At 42.3% G+C, this 16,622-nt stretch overlaps 1 protein-coding gene across 13 annotated transcripts in view; it reads right to left on the reverse strand.

Annotated features, from left to right (window-relative positions):
* TNIK (TRAF2 and NCK interacting kinase) overlaps positions 1-16,622 on the reverse strand; it is a 299,369-nt gene that overhangs the window by 231,372 nt on the left and 51,375 nt on the right. For all 13 annotated transcript variants that reach the window (XM_034782240.1, XM_034782236.1, XM_034782229.1 and 10 more), the window contains exon 2: positions 16,177-16,242. In XM_034782240.1, the coding sequence (XP_034638131.1) occupies positions 16,177-16,242 (66 nt within the window). The remainder of the gene's footprint in view (positions 1-16,176; positions 16,243-16,622) is intronic.

A 16,622-nucleotide genomic window follows, 5' to 3' on the forward strand; every position in this document is an offset into this window, starting at 1 on the left:
TGAGCAGGGAGGTTTTTGTTTGTTTGGTTTTTTTTGTTTGTTTGTTTTTTTGGTTTTTTGTTTTTGTTTTTGTTTTTTTTTGGTGTAGGCAATGCCACAATGAATAGGTGTATAGTCCCTGACCAATATGAAAACAATCTTCTCAGCAATTTCTCCACAGGATCCAAGCTGGAAAGTGGTTATAAGACCCAGTTCTGGGCAACTTTGGCCTCTTATATTTACAGCAAATGATTAGCTCACATTTCAAAACACTGGTGTCACAATGCTCTCCAGCCTGGGCTGATGGCTCAGCATGTGTGTTTATAATGCAAACACAATACACAACTACATCTAGTGCAGTTCCCTGGCAGGAAAGGGGCATTATTAGGTAGTCAACCCCCTAGTCCAGGTTGAAGCTAGCTCCTCAGGATAAGCCTAATTTTCAACTGTTCCTAGAATTTACTGATCATCCTGAAATGTTTCATGTTGCGGCTCATCGCAGCGTACAGTTTGTTTCTGGGAAGTTTGGCAATATTCAGACAGTTTTAAGTTATACAGTGTTAAAATATTCTAAGGCCCTTTTAACTCGTTATGGCCCCCAAGTCATCTGCTGTGGATTCACCCACATAAAGGGGCCATAAACCCAGTAGAACTGGCTCCCAGTCAAGTGACCGCTCATCAATGGATATGAGCCATTTATCTATATACATGCAGCGTCCAGGCTGTTGTCAAGTATAATAGTGTAGTGTCATTGCATCCTGGTTAAGAGGGGGAGCCATTACAGCAGAAGTGATGACCTGATATTTCATATATGTCCATCCCATGTTGGGATTACTGAGGTGGGTTCATAAGTGCCCTATACCCACTAAAAGACATGAAAGGGGACAGATATGTACTTCCTTGACCAGTCATTCCATGGTATCATTCCCTACTTGATCGGTGAATCACTTGAGAGAGCTGCTGCTGCTCAGGGCTGAAGTTCACACTGCAACATCCTCTGCCCCAATTAAGGAACAAACCAAACAGAATGGCTATTCTCCAAACGCCTGCCCCTCCCTTTAACCATACACCTCAGCCATCTACACGGCCAGAGGTAGCACAACAGGACAACTCCTTTTCTGCCTGTCCTTCTCCCATGCCTTTTGCACCATGCAGCACCATGACCCTCATCCTGCATCTTGAGTTTATCTTTATTCAGACAACTGCAGCTATTACAGTATTGTATTGCTTGCTGCCAAAGCAGAGCACAGTGACACAGGGGACAGCGTGGACAAATGTCATCTCATAATCCCACAGTTATGCTGACAGCGCTCACACCATCCTCTTCCACCACACACTTGAGGGGAAAAAATTAAAAATAATTATAAGGAATTATTAATTCATTAATCTCTTTTTGTTACCACTTAGAACCTGTGTTCTATAGGCTTGAAGCCCAGAAACACCTTTCCCTTGAACTATTCAGAAAGCACAAAAGTTAACGTGACATACCGGCATGTGGGCGTGTGTGGGTTGGCTTTGGGGGGAGGGTTCTCTGTATCTTTCACAGATTAAGCTGCACAAGATGTACCAGTTGCTCTGGTAACAAAGCTTTTTTCTTTAAATAAAAAAAAAGAAAAGAAAAGAAAGAAAAGAAACACCGTTTTAAGTGTTCTCCCAGTTAAGACTTAGCTGCTTGTGTGACATAATAAAAATCAACTGGGAAGTCCACATTTCAGGGCCATGCACGCAATTTGATTCAGCTAGGGAAAGGAGTGTCTAGGCTATTTTTTTTTAAATATTACCGTGATAGGGGCATGCCAAATTTAGGATTTAAGTTTTAATTCTAAGCATCGGCTAGTAGGTACTATTTTATACTACTATATTAGCTTAGTCTTCTTTTCTGCCCCAATAAGAGCTGATGAAAATTCACCAAACCAATCCATGTATATGTACATATTTAAGGAAAGGAACAGGTCATTAGTGGCTGAAATCTGCCTAAAGATGTGCAACATCCAGGCTGTTGTCAGGCATATTAGTGTAATGTTCAAAAAACAGCTAGATAAATTCATGGAGGATAGGTCCATCAATGGCTATTAGCCAGGATGGGCAGGGATGGTGTCCCTACCCTCTGTTTGCCAGAAGCTGGGAATGAGGGACAGGGAAAGGATTGATGATTACCTGTTCTGATCATTCCCTCTGGGGCACCTGGCATTGGCCACGGTCAGAAAACAGGATATTGGGCTAGATGGACCTTTGGTCTGACCCAGGATGGCTGTTCTTAGTCATTGCATTCTGGTTAAGGGAGGGAGCCATTACAGAGGAAATGAGGACTTAACATTTCATACTATGCCTTTCATACTGAAGGATCCCCAAAGCACAGCAATGTAATCTTCACAGGCAAACCCTTACAAACTTGAAGTCAATAGGGCTTCACAAGGGCACAGGCATCTGCCTATGTAGATCAGTTTGCTGGACCCTGAGCCACTGTACATATAAATGAAATGCTTCACTCACCCTCCTGAAATGTAGCCACCACTGGAGCTGAAACACAGCAGTTACTAAACAACAGTATGCAGCAATGCTACACAATAGTTTGAGACAGGAAACCCAACTCCATATTGACCAGAAATTTTTAGGTATTCTAAATGTTACTATCCAAATTAGAGTTTAGCTAAAACAATGGAGTTAGTATCTTCTCTTACACCTTGCTTAGTTTATGAAATCTGTCAATCCATAATCACAAATGGATATACTCCCATAACATGGTGATGGGCAGCAGTACAAAAACCTGAGAAGGAAGATAGCTGGAGACTACAAGAACCAACACAAATGAAGGTACAATACTACACAAAATTGCATCAGACTCTAGCTGTGCACTACCTTACGTAACCATGTGATCTTGTCAGAGTTACCCTCCCTTCAGCCTCCTTCCTATTGTTTGCAAAATGCACTTGTTATATCTTGTCTGAAAATTAGATGTCAGCTCCTTTGAGCAAGGTGCTTGTTTTACTATGTGTTTGTATACAGCCCAGGACATTGGGGCCTCTAGACACTATTACAATGTTAACAGTGATAATTCACATCTTACCTAATTATTCACCTTTAAAATCTTGATCAGGAGTTTCTGGTAACTCAAATACAGCAGTCTGTATGGTGAACAGACAAGAAGGGACCAACACTGTTAGCTGAGCAAGTATGCAATGCATATGGGGGGGAGGGGTTGTGTGTGTGTTTCTTTCTTTTAAATATTTAACCCAGTCTCCCAGACAAGTCACAGCAGTTAGTTTTCAGATATGAAAGCTCTGTGTATAAACTAGGATTCATTCTTTTCAATAACTATCCCCTTGGGTCATAATAATTTTGTGCTTTACAGTAACTCTTTTTCCACTCAGCTAAAGAATCAGTGATTAATCACCAAACTGTTGACCATCAGTCTTTCAGACAGAGAGATAATAAAGCAACTATTATTAAAACAATTAATGCCGTCCTTGTCTTGCATTACTTGCTTGAACTCTCCGGGTATCAGCTAACAACAAGCTCAGGAGTCTGCAATGTCTGTTCCACAGTCCCCAGGAGAACAATCCCTAGTCCAATGTAGGAAGAAACTTTCTATAATAACCTGGCTTCCCTCAGTGCTGCATGATTGACAGGCTAAACATCTAACCCAACTTAGCATTGCAACCCTAGTTATTTGCTTCCCTCCATAAAATGTTGAAGAAAATATCTCAAAACAACCTTTAGCAAATCCACTTGCTACAGAAACAGCATTCAGCCACTCAATTAAATTCACAAAGCACTACCGTGAAATAGCTGTGAGCCAGCAGGGCATTCTGGGTATTGATATGTAAATGAGCACACCAACAATGGTGCTTGAAAGCTGTAGGCCCTTAGTTATCCCAGTTCATTGGGCCAGCTCCAGATTTAGGCAAAATATTACTGGGTTTATGCCCTGTTCCCATGGCATTCTCTATGGTTTGAGCTGAGCACTAGAAGTTTCTGGAAGTCTAGATCCTTCCAGAACTCTGCTGGATGCTAACTTCAAGTACTTCATTTACTTAAAGATACAACCTGCCAAAGTAAATTTGGACTGGTCCAAATGCATGCACACACACACAGTCCCCTTGGGTCATCATAATTTTGTGCTGTACAATAACTCTTTTTCCATTCAGTTAAAGGATCAGTGATTAATCAGCAAAAACTATTGACCACACACAATATCAATATAAATATATATACACACACCCACTCTAGGTGCACTACAGAGAACAAGTATAAAGACATTTCTTTCTCTTTCATGTAGTTTTCTAACTCTGATCTAAAATCTAAAGAGGAACTAAAGATAGGATTGTAATCCAAGCACAACTCATAATCTAACTCTTGTAACCCTGGTCCCTCACCACTTGGTTTAGTCAGAACCGTTTGTGTTATGTCTGTGGCAGATTGAACGCACCTTGGATTAGGACCTTTTGCTTGTTCTGTAGAGAGCCATGCACACCTTTTTAACAAACAAGTGATAAATAAGAAGGCTATAATTGTTGGTATTTTAAAGACAGCCTCCTCTGAGTGTCTGATCAAAGTGAATGGATATTGTATCACTCAAATCATTTTAAAAATAACCCTTTCCATTGGATATCCATTCCTATAAGACACGTTTCCTATTCCTGTAGATAGGCATTCAGGGGGCTTCTGTATTAGAAACCTTTAACATAGCCACAGATGATAATCTAGACAGAAAGATCATTCTAAAGACACTTCCAATTAACTAAATTCAATACATTGTATTGTTGTGGATGAGTGGGATGCCATTTGCCTACATACAACAGCAATATAGAGAGCAAATGGCTGAACAGAGGAGTAACTACCACTCAGCCTAAGTTGTAGGGTAAACACTAACATACGTGCTTAGCATTACTACTGTAAGTAGTCCCATGGATTTCCTGGGGCTGAGCACTGTAGTTTGGTAAAGACCTGGTATAAAAGAGTAGCATGTTTGAAAGGAATTATCTCAACATAAGTTGCATACAGTGGATTCTGCTTATTAGCGGCCTCTCAGGTCCCAGAAAAGAGTTGCCATTATCCCAAGGTTGCAAATATGTGGAAGGCAGGTTTGCCGGGCTGCTGCAAGGAGGAAAAAAAGCTAGGGTTTAGCTTTCCTGGCCTACGCGGCAGCAGCCAGCAAAAGAAGCATAGGGATGCTCCGAGCCTGGGCCCCTGGTGCCAGGGCAAGGTGCACGCTGAAGAGCACAGGGAGATGTATTGTGCCTTCCCACAGGCCCCCTACCCCCAACACTCCTGGTCCCCATGGAAAGCTGCCATCCAGCATGCTGCCCCTGCCTGTAGCCTCTCTTCCCATGTCCAGGACAGCAGCACAGGGTGGCCCCGCGGCTGGGGACCTGCTGCCTACACAAGAGGTAACAGGAGTCCTGGTGCTGCAGACAGGGCCGGCTCCAGGGTTTTGGCCGCCCCAAGCAGCCAAAAAAAAAAAAAAAAGCCACGATCTCTATCTGCGGCGGCAATTCGGCGGGAGGTCCTTCACTCCGAGCTGGAGTGAGGGACCGTCCGCCAAATTGCCGCTGAATACCTGGACGTGCCGCTCCTCTCCGGAGCGGCCGCCTCAAGCACCTGCTTGCCAGGCTGGTGCCCTGGAGCCGGCCCTGGCTGCAGAGTGGGAGGGAAGCTGCAACCCAGATTCCAGAGCTTTCCGTGGGGAATGGAGGCACTGGGGGCCCACAAGGCTACACAGAAAGAAAAAAAAAACATGACAGTTGCTAATATCTGAATCTCATTAACATTAAAACAAGACAGGACTGGTTGCCAGCAAAGTGTTGCTAATAACTAAAAGATGTCAATAATCAGGACTGACAATAGCTGGCATCCACTGTATATGGTGGGGCAGATGCATAACTCCATTTTTGCACTCAGATGTGCGTTTCCTGTAGCAAGATAGAAAAAAAAGGAAATGTGTACACTATTTCACTATGCATCCCAAGAACAATAAGCAACCACCTCAGGCTGCATGGCATTTGTGGGGGAACCTCCACAGGGTGCAGGTGGTCAGGAGTGTGCTTCCCTCTGACCTGCCCACTTCTTCCCTGGCTCACCCACTGCCTTGCAGTATCCTACCATGTAGATCCCTGGACCAGCCAAGAGCCCTCTACATGTGCCACTGAAGAGGGGGAGGACACATTTTCTGCATGGGAGAGTCTCATTCAAAAAGGTTTGTCATGCAGGATCAAGAGGCAAACAAATCAGACCCTTGAAAGCTAAAGGCTGCTGTAACATACCTAGCCCTACCAAAAAAACACAGTAAAGAAGTCTGAGTAAACTTAACTGTTTGTTATACAGAATTCTAGTTTACATATGCACATGTGATTTATAGAAATAAGAGTATCTCTATTCTTCCCGAATACATTTAGGAGGATAGTACTTAGTTATCATTCTCATAGTGCAAAGCACTATAAAGTCACATCACCATGAACAAGAGATACAACACACAGGAGTCATTGCCCAGCAATCTTCAACATTTTGTGGTCTTCACACAGCCTTGAGAAGCATGCAGTACTTCATTCCATCCAGGGAGCTACATCACAGAGCCACACTCACCGGGGATGTCCCCTGCCCCAGTGTTAGTCCCTGCAAAAGTTGATTCAGCAATCTTCCTCTGCTCATCTGACCCTCACGTGCCACAGACTCAAGGGGTTTTTGTCTGATTGTCTTGATGTCAGGTATGACTCTGGTTATGTTGTAAATTTGGGCGATTACTTCATTAGTGTTGTGCACAAGGTATAGCTAATGTGTAGCCATTGCCTGTAGCGTTTAAATTCAAAGGTAGCAAGCCTCTGAATGTCCTGTTTCCTTAGCATCCACATCTCACATATAGCACAATGCTGAAGACGAGACTATAGCAATTTCATTTTACACTTCCAAGAAATACTTTAACTTTGCTAAATGTGGCTGTGTCCTAGAGCAGTGGTCACAAGTCCAATTCTTCAGATCTCTATGTGATGTTTAGCATCCCTTGCAAGCATGCTACCCAGGTATTTGAAGCGCTCACACTCCATGGCCTCATCAGATTTGGGGAGGAATATCTTTGCCTTTTCAACAGACTTATGTAACCATTGCCTTTGTCTTTTCATAGGATATCCTTACACTGAAATTCTCTGCTTCCACCACTACTCATTCTAGCAATTTTTGAACCTCTCCTTACAACAGTCTAATCAGATTAATGTCATCAGTGAAGCACAGATGACTAATCTTTGGTACATTATCCTGTAGCTTTCCATCAGTGACTCCTCTTAAGATTTCTGCAATATAACTCTTGAAGATAGTTGGTGATGGCATGCAGCCCTGCCTGACACTTATTCTCAGGTGAAACTACTCCACTCATGCCCCACAAAACACCAAAGCCATTGTGCATCTTTCAAGATTTATATCAGTCTTATTACATTTGCACTAGCTCCAGCCACCTCCAGAATTACCCAAAGGGGTTTGTGCCATACCCTATTGAATGCCTTGGCAAAATCTGTGAAGTCAGGGACCACCTTCCCATCATTCTCCAACACCATCTGATATAGCTCATGCAGATTGAATATTTGCTCAACTCTACCTCTTCGGGTCTAAACCTGCTTTGTTCTTCAGCCAAAAAGTTCTCTATCTTGGGTACAATCCTCTTCAAGATGAGGTGCAGCAGTATATTGCAAAGGCATGTCAAAAATGAGATTGTGCCCTAGTTTTCACAAACCATCGGGCCTTCTTTTGAAGAATAGGAACCATCAGGGACTGTCCCACAGTCTTGGGCCATCTTCCAGATTCCAAAAGTTACATCAGGTGCCTCTCCACCACTTTAAACTAGTTCTGCTTGTATGTTATCCACTCCAGGGGCTTTACAGTGTTTATATTCTGGGCCAAATGCTGCAGTCTTTAGGACACTGGGGATTTTGCCCTACATTTAGAACTTTAGCATTGCTTTATCTTGCAGGGTACAAACTACTGTGCTGTGGAATAAGTCTATAATTACACCCTAACTATTGATTGTTTAATTAGCTGGTAAATGCCATCTAATCACTAAGCCATTACACGGTTTATTCTGTCTTCTAAATTAGAGTGTTATGAGATCTAAAAGCTACAAGTCATATGGGTATTGTTCTTAGAGTTACTTGGCAACTGATAGGTGGAAGAAGGAATAGCATTATTTCAGGATAAAAAAAAAAGAGAGAGAGAGAGAGAGCGCGCATCCCAGAATAAAAGGGGTGGGCAACATTGTAACCTCTGCATGCTCCTCCCAACCTCCAGCTGTGCACGTGGTCTAGTTATGTAGTACAGCAGTGGGGAAGGGAGTTCTAAGCTGGACAGCAGAGACCACAAAAAGGCAATGCAATGCAGAAATGTTAGTTATACAGAAGATAGTGGTGTGATGTACAAGGGGAATATTCTATGAAGTGAACACTCCTCAAGGTTAAATCATTTCTCCTACTTTCCACGGGTAAGAAAAATTGTTGCCTATAATTTTCACCAGTTCCAATTAACATGTTTGCTCACCTTAAATCGTCAAAGCATTGTATAGGAGATCAAAAATTTCAAATAATATAGAACTCTCCAAAGGGGTTTCCATTATCGTAGCACATAGTTGACTGAATGTAGAAGTGTAAGCAGCCAAACAATGAGTCAATGGCTGATTATTTTAAGACCGATTAATTGTATTCATGTATTCAAGATGACAGAATTAAACACAAAACAATAACCTCATCTTAAATAGACTAAGACTAGGTAGTTCCCTCTCTCAAAATTATTCTAAAATCTGTTCCATTAGACACAGAATTAGAAAAATAAAGAAGCTCTTCCAGTTCAATTGAAGCGATCAACCACTCCCAAAGTGGTTTCTCATTAAAACGACCACCACCACAGAGAGAGAGAGAGATGCAGTGCATGAGGATTTACTGACACCCCCCCCCCCCCCCCCCCAGATATTATTTGTAGCCGAGAGCTTCCAGTGGCCTGTTGCAGTTAGGATACATGACTAGAAAAATCCTTATTACTAATCTATCATTCAGGGAGAAGGGATAGCTCAGTGGTTTGAGCATTGGCCTGCTAAACCCAGGGTTGAGTTCAATCCTTGAGGGGACCACCAAGGGATCTGGGGCAAAATCAGTACTTGGTCCCACTAGTGAAGGCAGGGGGCTGGACTTGATGACCTTTTGGGGTCCCTTCCAGTTCTATGATTGATATATATATATATATATATACACACACACCTATATATTTTGGTGATCCTTGTATATAGGTAACTTTTAGGACCAGACTGTGACTTACATGGGTACTCCATGGTGGGGCTGTTGTTCATGGAGCCTCCTGCCCTAGCTTGTGCCCCCGAGCAAGGGTTTTGCTCTTGAGTTCACAAACTGATCCCTGCTACCACTTCCTGGTGGAACAGGCTTTTCCCAAAGGGGCAGGAAGCGGATGTGGCAAACGCCTGCCATTGGTCTACCAGAGTACTGTCTCTCCATAAGGTACAATTCCTCCCAGTGGTCTTGTTGAGATAGTGTAGCTCAAGCGGGGAACTGCTTCCATAGTTACAATGGATGTAGATCGATAGTCTATTTTTTTTTATTGTATAGCAATCTAAGGGTGAGAGCCATGTGACTTAAAAGTGGCTTTGCATCATTACCCTTCTAGTTGTCCAGTAATTTTGAATGATGAAAGACTGTTCATCAATTCCACTGAGCGCCAACTGCAATCACCAAGAATGGTATTCTAGTAATTATGCCTATGAAATTTGTTGGCAATTAATGTTTTCTATCACGCTGTGCCCATCTCACACAATATGGATAGGGAAAGACATTTCACAGCAATGTCATATTGGACCTACGCAAGCTAGAAAGTGTAGTGCGCTAATAGTTCAGGAATTCTTATTTGCGTGTGGCAGTCTTGGGCTGGTTGATGGGGAAATTGCTAATATCTGAAGCACTTTGGTAAGATTTTTGTTACCTCCCCCAGAGTCACGCTCACCCACACAAACAGTGGGAAACAAAGAACGACGGAGTGTGGAAAAGAGCTCCTTTAGCAACACTTTTTATTGCAACTGCTCTGACTGTTCATATTCTTGCTCTAGTAAGAAATGTCAATCCTCTGAGCCCTTGCTGTGTCAAGATTGTTACAGCATTCAGTCATCAGAACACTCTGACTAGCTGCTTTATTAATGCAAATGAAGGGGTTTTGCACTCCACTGCAAACCCTGAAGTCCCTGTCAGTCAGAACCAGCTCCCTTGAGATCAAGGGGAGACTGACCCCTAATTTATTCTGGCCCTTGACAGCAGGCCCCAGCGGTTGTCATTACAACTTCTCCTTCGCTAGTGGCCTAATGGGCGCTCTGTGCTGTTTGAAAAGAGGTCAGCACATACCAGGAATCTGCACCAGTGCAAAACAAGCCCTGTCTAAAAAGCACTACATGAGTGAGGCAACGGTGGCCAACATATTGGGCCTACAATATGTTTGGTCGAGTGCTAGCCTACATATTTGTAGACCTGGGGTTCAAGTCCTGGCTCTGCAATCAATCTGCTGTGACACCTTGAGCAAGCCATTTAACTTGTTTCACCTACCGCTCTTCATCAGTCCTGTTTATTTAGCTCTTTGAGGCAGGGACTGTCTCTTACAATGTGATTGTACAGCACCTAGCATAATGTGGCCCTGATCTCAGTTGAGGCCCTTTAACAGTATTACAGTAGTGCATAAAGTAGCAGCTGAGACTGGTTCTAAGAATTGTTATGAATTGTTTTTATTTTACTTTGGTTTTATTTGTTTCCCCTCTCCCCCCCTGCCCCCTCACAACTGAAAAGAGGGAGTTGGGGGCGATTCTCTAATGCAGCCAGAAAATTCAGTTGAAATCAGCAGAGTTTAGGCCACTCAGCCCTTTCATGAGGTGCCCAGCATGTCACAGGACCGGGCCCTAAGGCAGGAAACTAGAAAGCATCCACTAATCAGGTGGAGATTTAAGCTTTTAGGGGCTGATCAGGTGGGAAATCAGATGCATAATAGATTCCATCAACTCCTTTATTTTCTCTCTCACAAACTCCTTGCTTTCCTTTGTAAGGAGGAAGCACGCCTTAAGATTTACTCTATTCCAGGCATACTGTACAATGAAACACTTGTCAAAAGGGTTGGGGATCAAACAACCAACAATTCCTTAAGTGAATGTAAATGACAGAGATTCAAGATCTCAAATGCTGAGCGGGTTACAAATCCACAATACTTATGTGTCAACTATTAATTTCAAACTAACACATCACATACAAATCCTCTGTCCTGAGCCCTTGCTGGGTTGGTACAGAGCCTCAGGATAGGTAGAGTCAATGGCTGCAGCCACAGATTTTTATTATTTTTTTTAAACAATGTAATCCTGAGAAGTGATTTTAAAATGTGATTATTTTGGTGATTAGAGATGTCCTCATGAATAGGTTTTTGGCTGTTTGACAGTCAGCTATTAAATTCAGTTTGCTCCGGCATAGTCAAGCTGCAGCCCTGCTTCACTGCACCTCCAACAATCCGAAATGAGAACCTCCCACCAAGAGAACGAACATCCTTTGCACTTACATGCCACCTTCTCCGAGCACGTTCCAAAGGCTGGTAAGCATGGTCAATCTCATTTTACAGAGGGGTAGTTGGAGCCAGGGAGAGGTTAATTGACTTTCAACAAGCTCCCTGGGCGTAGTTTGCGGGGAAAGGGGTCAGAGGGGCGTTGCCCCCCGCAAACTGCAAGCCTTGGGCAGGTGCGGAATTCCCACCCCTCCCCCATGCACGGCTCCATTGGCCTGACTGGAGCTTCCCCACCGCCAATATAGAAGTCAAACTACGCCTATGCCAAGCTCCCACAATCTTCCAATCCCCCATTCCCTTACTCCAACCACCAGAATACAAAATTCTGCCTCAAACATTCTGTACTGTATCCTACCCTTTGCATAGCACTCAGCAATCTCAATAGGTGTTTCAATTACAGCCAAATTCTCTTCTGGTGTAAGGGTGTAAGTACTGAATTCAATGGCAGAATTTGGTCCCTAGCGCAGAATATGGCCTCATGTGATCAAGCAGATAAATAAGCCAGTTCACAACCCCTTTGGATTATGAGATGCGTTATCAGTTGGGTATCAGATGATAAAGGGCAAGCCTAAGGAATACTTACTGATGATGGCAAGCACTTACTCACAGGAGCCCTTGGGCTATTCATACAAGCGCTCCATAGTGAGTACAAGTGCTTCATTGTCTGACCTACAGCAAGGGAAAAATCACCCCTACTTCTGCTATTTATTTTAACAAGGTAAATAGTCTCCACCAATTGAAGTGCACAAAACAGGTGCTCCCTTTAAAACATGTTTTCTTTGAATGTTTATTTTTTTTTAATCATTTTCTATTTATGCAATGGAACCACAGAACTGCAAGGCCTGGTTAGAATGGATTTACACATCAGGCACATGGAGCAAGACAAAAAGGAGATCCTATTCCAGCAAGCGAGAGAGAGGGTGCAACCGTGAGATGCCTTTTGGGATCCAGTGTTAAGGCTCTGGGCTTGTCTACACATAAAGCACTGCAGCAGTGCCATTGTAGTGCTTTAGCGAAGACACTACCAATGCTGATGGGAGGGCTTCTCCCATGAGCATAAGTAATCCACCTCCCTGAGAGGAAGAAGCTAGGTCAACAGAAGAAATTGCCTATCGAACTACTACTGTCTACACCGAGGGTTAGGTTGGTTTGACTGTGTAATTAAAGGGTATCGATTTTTCACGCCCCTGAGCAATGGTGTTACACCAACCAAATTTCCTAGAGTAGACCAGGCCTTACAGTCAAAATATGTACAAACTATAGGGGGGACGAGAGGCTATAGATATAGTAGTAATAACTACGAGAGCCAAGCAGAATTTCTGTTTTGGATGTAAAAAGGAGTGTTCATATTCAGATAAGTATTGGCAAATTTGAAAATCTATTTTGCTCAACTAGCAGCACAACCTGTATTAGTGTGTCCATTAGACATGCGCAGTTCAGAAATATTACAGGTTCAGGCCAGCTAGTTTTACAAACTAGACAGAAACAATTGAACAACCCTCATGAGACTTCATGGAATCAAAATCCTGCCATCTGCTCACCCCTAACTACCTGCACGGAGCACAAAAATGCATTGAGCTGCAGTGAACCATGCATCCATCATTGGCTTGCATTTGGAAATGTGGGCCAAATCCTGCTATTCCAAGTTTACACTGCTGTGACTATTGCACAGGGCTGAATTCGGGGAGTTAATGGGAGTTACTCCAAAGCTACCAGAATTCAATTGAATTCAGACATTGCATAGATTCCTAGGCCAGAATGGTGAAGGTGATCGCCTAGTCGGACTTCTTGTATAACACAGGCCATAGGGGACTAGAGCATATGATTTTTTTCTAAAGAAGTCAACCTTGAGGGTGATTACATGGGTTCTAATCTACATTACACCAAATTAGGTATACAAACTGCGGCAGATTATTTCTGCATAGTGGCATCTCCAGAAAATAATTTAGAGGGAGCAAAAGGGTCAAAGCACCTTTGGACATCTTCTAGTGATCTGTTTCTTTGTCCAGCTGCAAAAAGACATTTTCCCAAGGAGATTTTGATGGAATGGCCATCAAGATCTTATTTCTCCCCAACTGTCAAGGACCAACACCATTAACAGTTAGTTATGCTTCATACTAACAGTTACTCTGGTTCACATTGCTTAAATTTTGTTTTGAGGCTTGAGTTCAAGTGTAATTCGGGTAATTAACCATTGGAACAATTTACCAAGGATTGTGGTGGATTCTCCATGACTGGCCATTTAAAAAAAAAAAAACAGTCTTGATTTAAAAAAAAAAAAGATATGCTCTAATTCAAAAAGAATTCTTTTGGGGAAGTTCTATGGCCTGTGATATACAGGAGGTCAGGCTAGATGATCACAGGGGTCCCTTCTCGCCTTGAAATGTATGAAACCAAAGTGAAAAGAAAATCTCAGTCTAAACTAGATGGGTGACCAAGCCAGAGAGTTCATATTTGGATGCAAATTTCTTTCTAGCCTGTAGATATTTAGGCCTGTAGTTTTGGTTTGAGCATAAATATTCTCTTCGAAGACCACCACCTTGTTTGCAATGAAACCATGTGAAGCGTTCTGCATCATTTTGATTTTAACTAATCTGAGCACTCTGATTGCAAACAGTTAGTGAGATGCTGTGTGCAGAAGTGAAAAAGGGCCACACACTGAAATGATCAAAATCTCCTACCCCCAGAAAACTAAGTGTGAATAATTTTAGAGTTTTCTGCTTCAGATAACTAGACTCTTTAAAAATCAAGTATTTTGACAGGACAGGAAACACAAACAGAACTGTGTAAAGAAGAGTGTAAAGTAGGTGCAGTTTCTCTGCTTTTCGATACAAGCATTAAGCTTTTGAAGGGACGTTATAGTCACAGTTTCCACTGCTTGTTAGAAATATGCACATGTTAAAATAAGGTCAATCTCTACACTTATTTTACCAGCTGAAAAAAACAGTTTCAACATCAAACTAATGCTCTTGGCCTTGATGATTCAGGAAGAACAATGGAAATAAAAACAGCATATCATCATCAATTTAATGCAAAAACACCATCCAAAAAAAAAAAAAAAAAATAACAAAGAGGAAGAATCACCAGAATATAACCTTGCTAAAGTTTGTATTTATTCCTGTTTAGAAATCCACACACTTTTAACTCCAGAAGTTTCAGTTCATCCTCAACTCATTTAAATTCTATCATCTGATTAAAGGGATTAGCCTACAGCAATGGGATGATGTGGAAGCCAGAATTCAGAACAAATATTTCCTGACAGCTTTTAAAACAAACTTTTCCTCCCTTCCTCTCTTGATTTGGGGGAAGCTTGGTGTATGCCAGTGCATGACAGCAAGTACCATGTTTTCCAAGTGACTGATTGGGAGTGTGCTCCCTCTCTCCCCCCCCCCCCCCAAGACAACTTCTTATTTTCACAATCAAAAGTGAATTTGTTCACACGGATTCACTAACTTTGTTCTGAGCTGCACCTGCAAATACAGATTTTGTGAATAAATTGGGTGTGTACACTTAGGTCTTGTCTACACTAAAGGGAAAAGTTGATCTAAGCTATGCAATTCGAGTTACGTGAATAACGTAACTCAAGTCGACGTAGCTTAGATCTATTTACCATGGGGTCCACACTACGCATTGTTGATGGGAGACGTCTCCCGTCGACTCCCTGCACTCTTCTCGATCCAGAGGAGTACAGTAGTCAATGGGAGAGTGATCTGCAGTCGATTTAGCAGGACTTCCCAAACCCGCTAAATCGACCGCTGATGCATTGATCGCTGCGCGTGGATCCCCCGGTAAGTGTAAACAAGCCCTTAGAGGCCCTTAGAAAAGTTGAACCAGAGCGGCTATTATCATAGGGTAGAACCAGAATAGTTAGCATAGTCCCATGTAGAATTTGAAAACAACTTTCAGTGATTTCTAACCCTCTGTCACACCATGCAATAAGTATATTTAAGACCAACCTTAAAGAAACCCAAACAAGCTGAGATCCAAATTCTGAATCTCGGGTTATGATTTGCTCATTATAGATGTCAGAGTCATCTATAAGAACTGTGTATAGATTTCAAAGAAATATCCAAAGTTTCCAGGGCTCTGACTGAGAACCATTTCCAATATTAAGAAGCATTTTAAACGAAGCTTCCAGACTTTGAAGTTCCTTTCTTGCAGTGGCCCTTTGCTAAGTACAGATTGGCAGAATGAGTCAGATTGTATCCTAGTTCTGCAATGTGGATGGGGGACTAAATTAAAACCAAACTCATTTCATTTGTCAACCAATCTACTTCCAAATTCCGCTCTCTAGAAGTGACAGGCTAATGTATTAAACTACTGCACCATCTAGATTGCTGCCCACTGAACACATTCAGGAAAGAATGAAAATAAGGGGAAATAAAAACTAATAATCAAAAAGACAGTTTCCAAGAACAATTTCAGAACTAGGAACTTCATTGTAATGAAGTTCGAGAAGGAAGATCAAATACAGGTACTGAAAGAAGTTGAAGTTCATAAAGAAGGCTTCTAGTTTCTGTTCAGCTCTGAAACAGATCTGGGGTAATGTAGATAAGCACTGAGCGTTCTAATATGTAAACTCATGTACCAGGAAATCATAATTGCTGCAGACACATTCAGAGACCTTACCTTATAGACTTGCCCATATGTTCCATTGCCAACAAGTTCCACCAGTTCAAAGATACCTGCAGGATCCTAAAACGAAAAAAAACAGAAAAATTTTAAAAATGTAATGAACATTTGCAAGTTTATGCAAAAGAAACATTTGATTGGAATGAAGTCCACATTTCACTGACAGCTGTTTAAGAGTGCCTTTAATCTGCCCATGTATTAAGGTCTGATCCAGTGAACGATTACCAGATAGCACAATGCTTAATTACCAGTTAGCGGAACTACTAATGGTTATAGGCACCATGCCTTGTACTCAGAGCCGGCTCTAGGCATGAGCGCTCCAAGCATGTGCTTGAGGAGGCATTTTCCAAGGGGTAGCACTCCGGCTCCTTTTTTATTTTTATTTTTTTTTTGCTTGGGGAGTAAAAAGCTGGGAGCCGGCCCTGAGCGGAGGTGAGCTGCAG

Source organism: Trachemys scripta, chromosome 9 (genome assembly GCF_013100865.1).
Source record: "Trachemys scripta elegans isolate TJP31775 chromosome 9, CAS_Tse_1.0, whole genome shotgun sequence".
Lineage (NCBI taxonomy): Eukaryota > Metazoa > Chordata > Testudines > Emydidae > Trachemys > Trachemys scripta.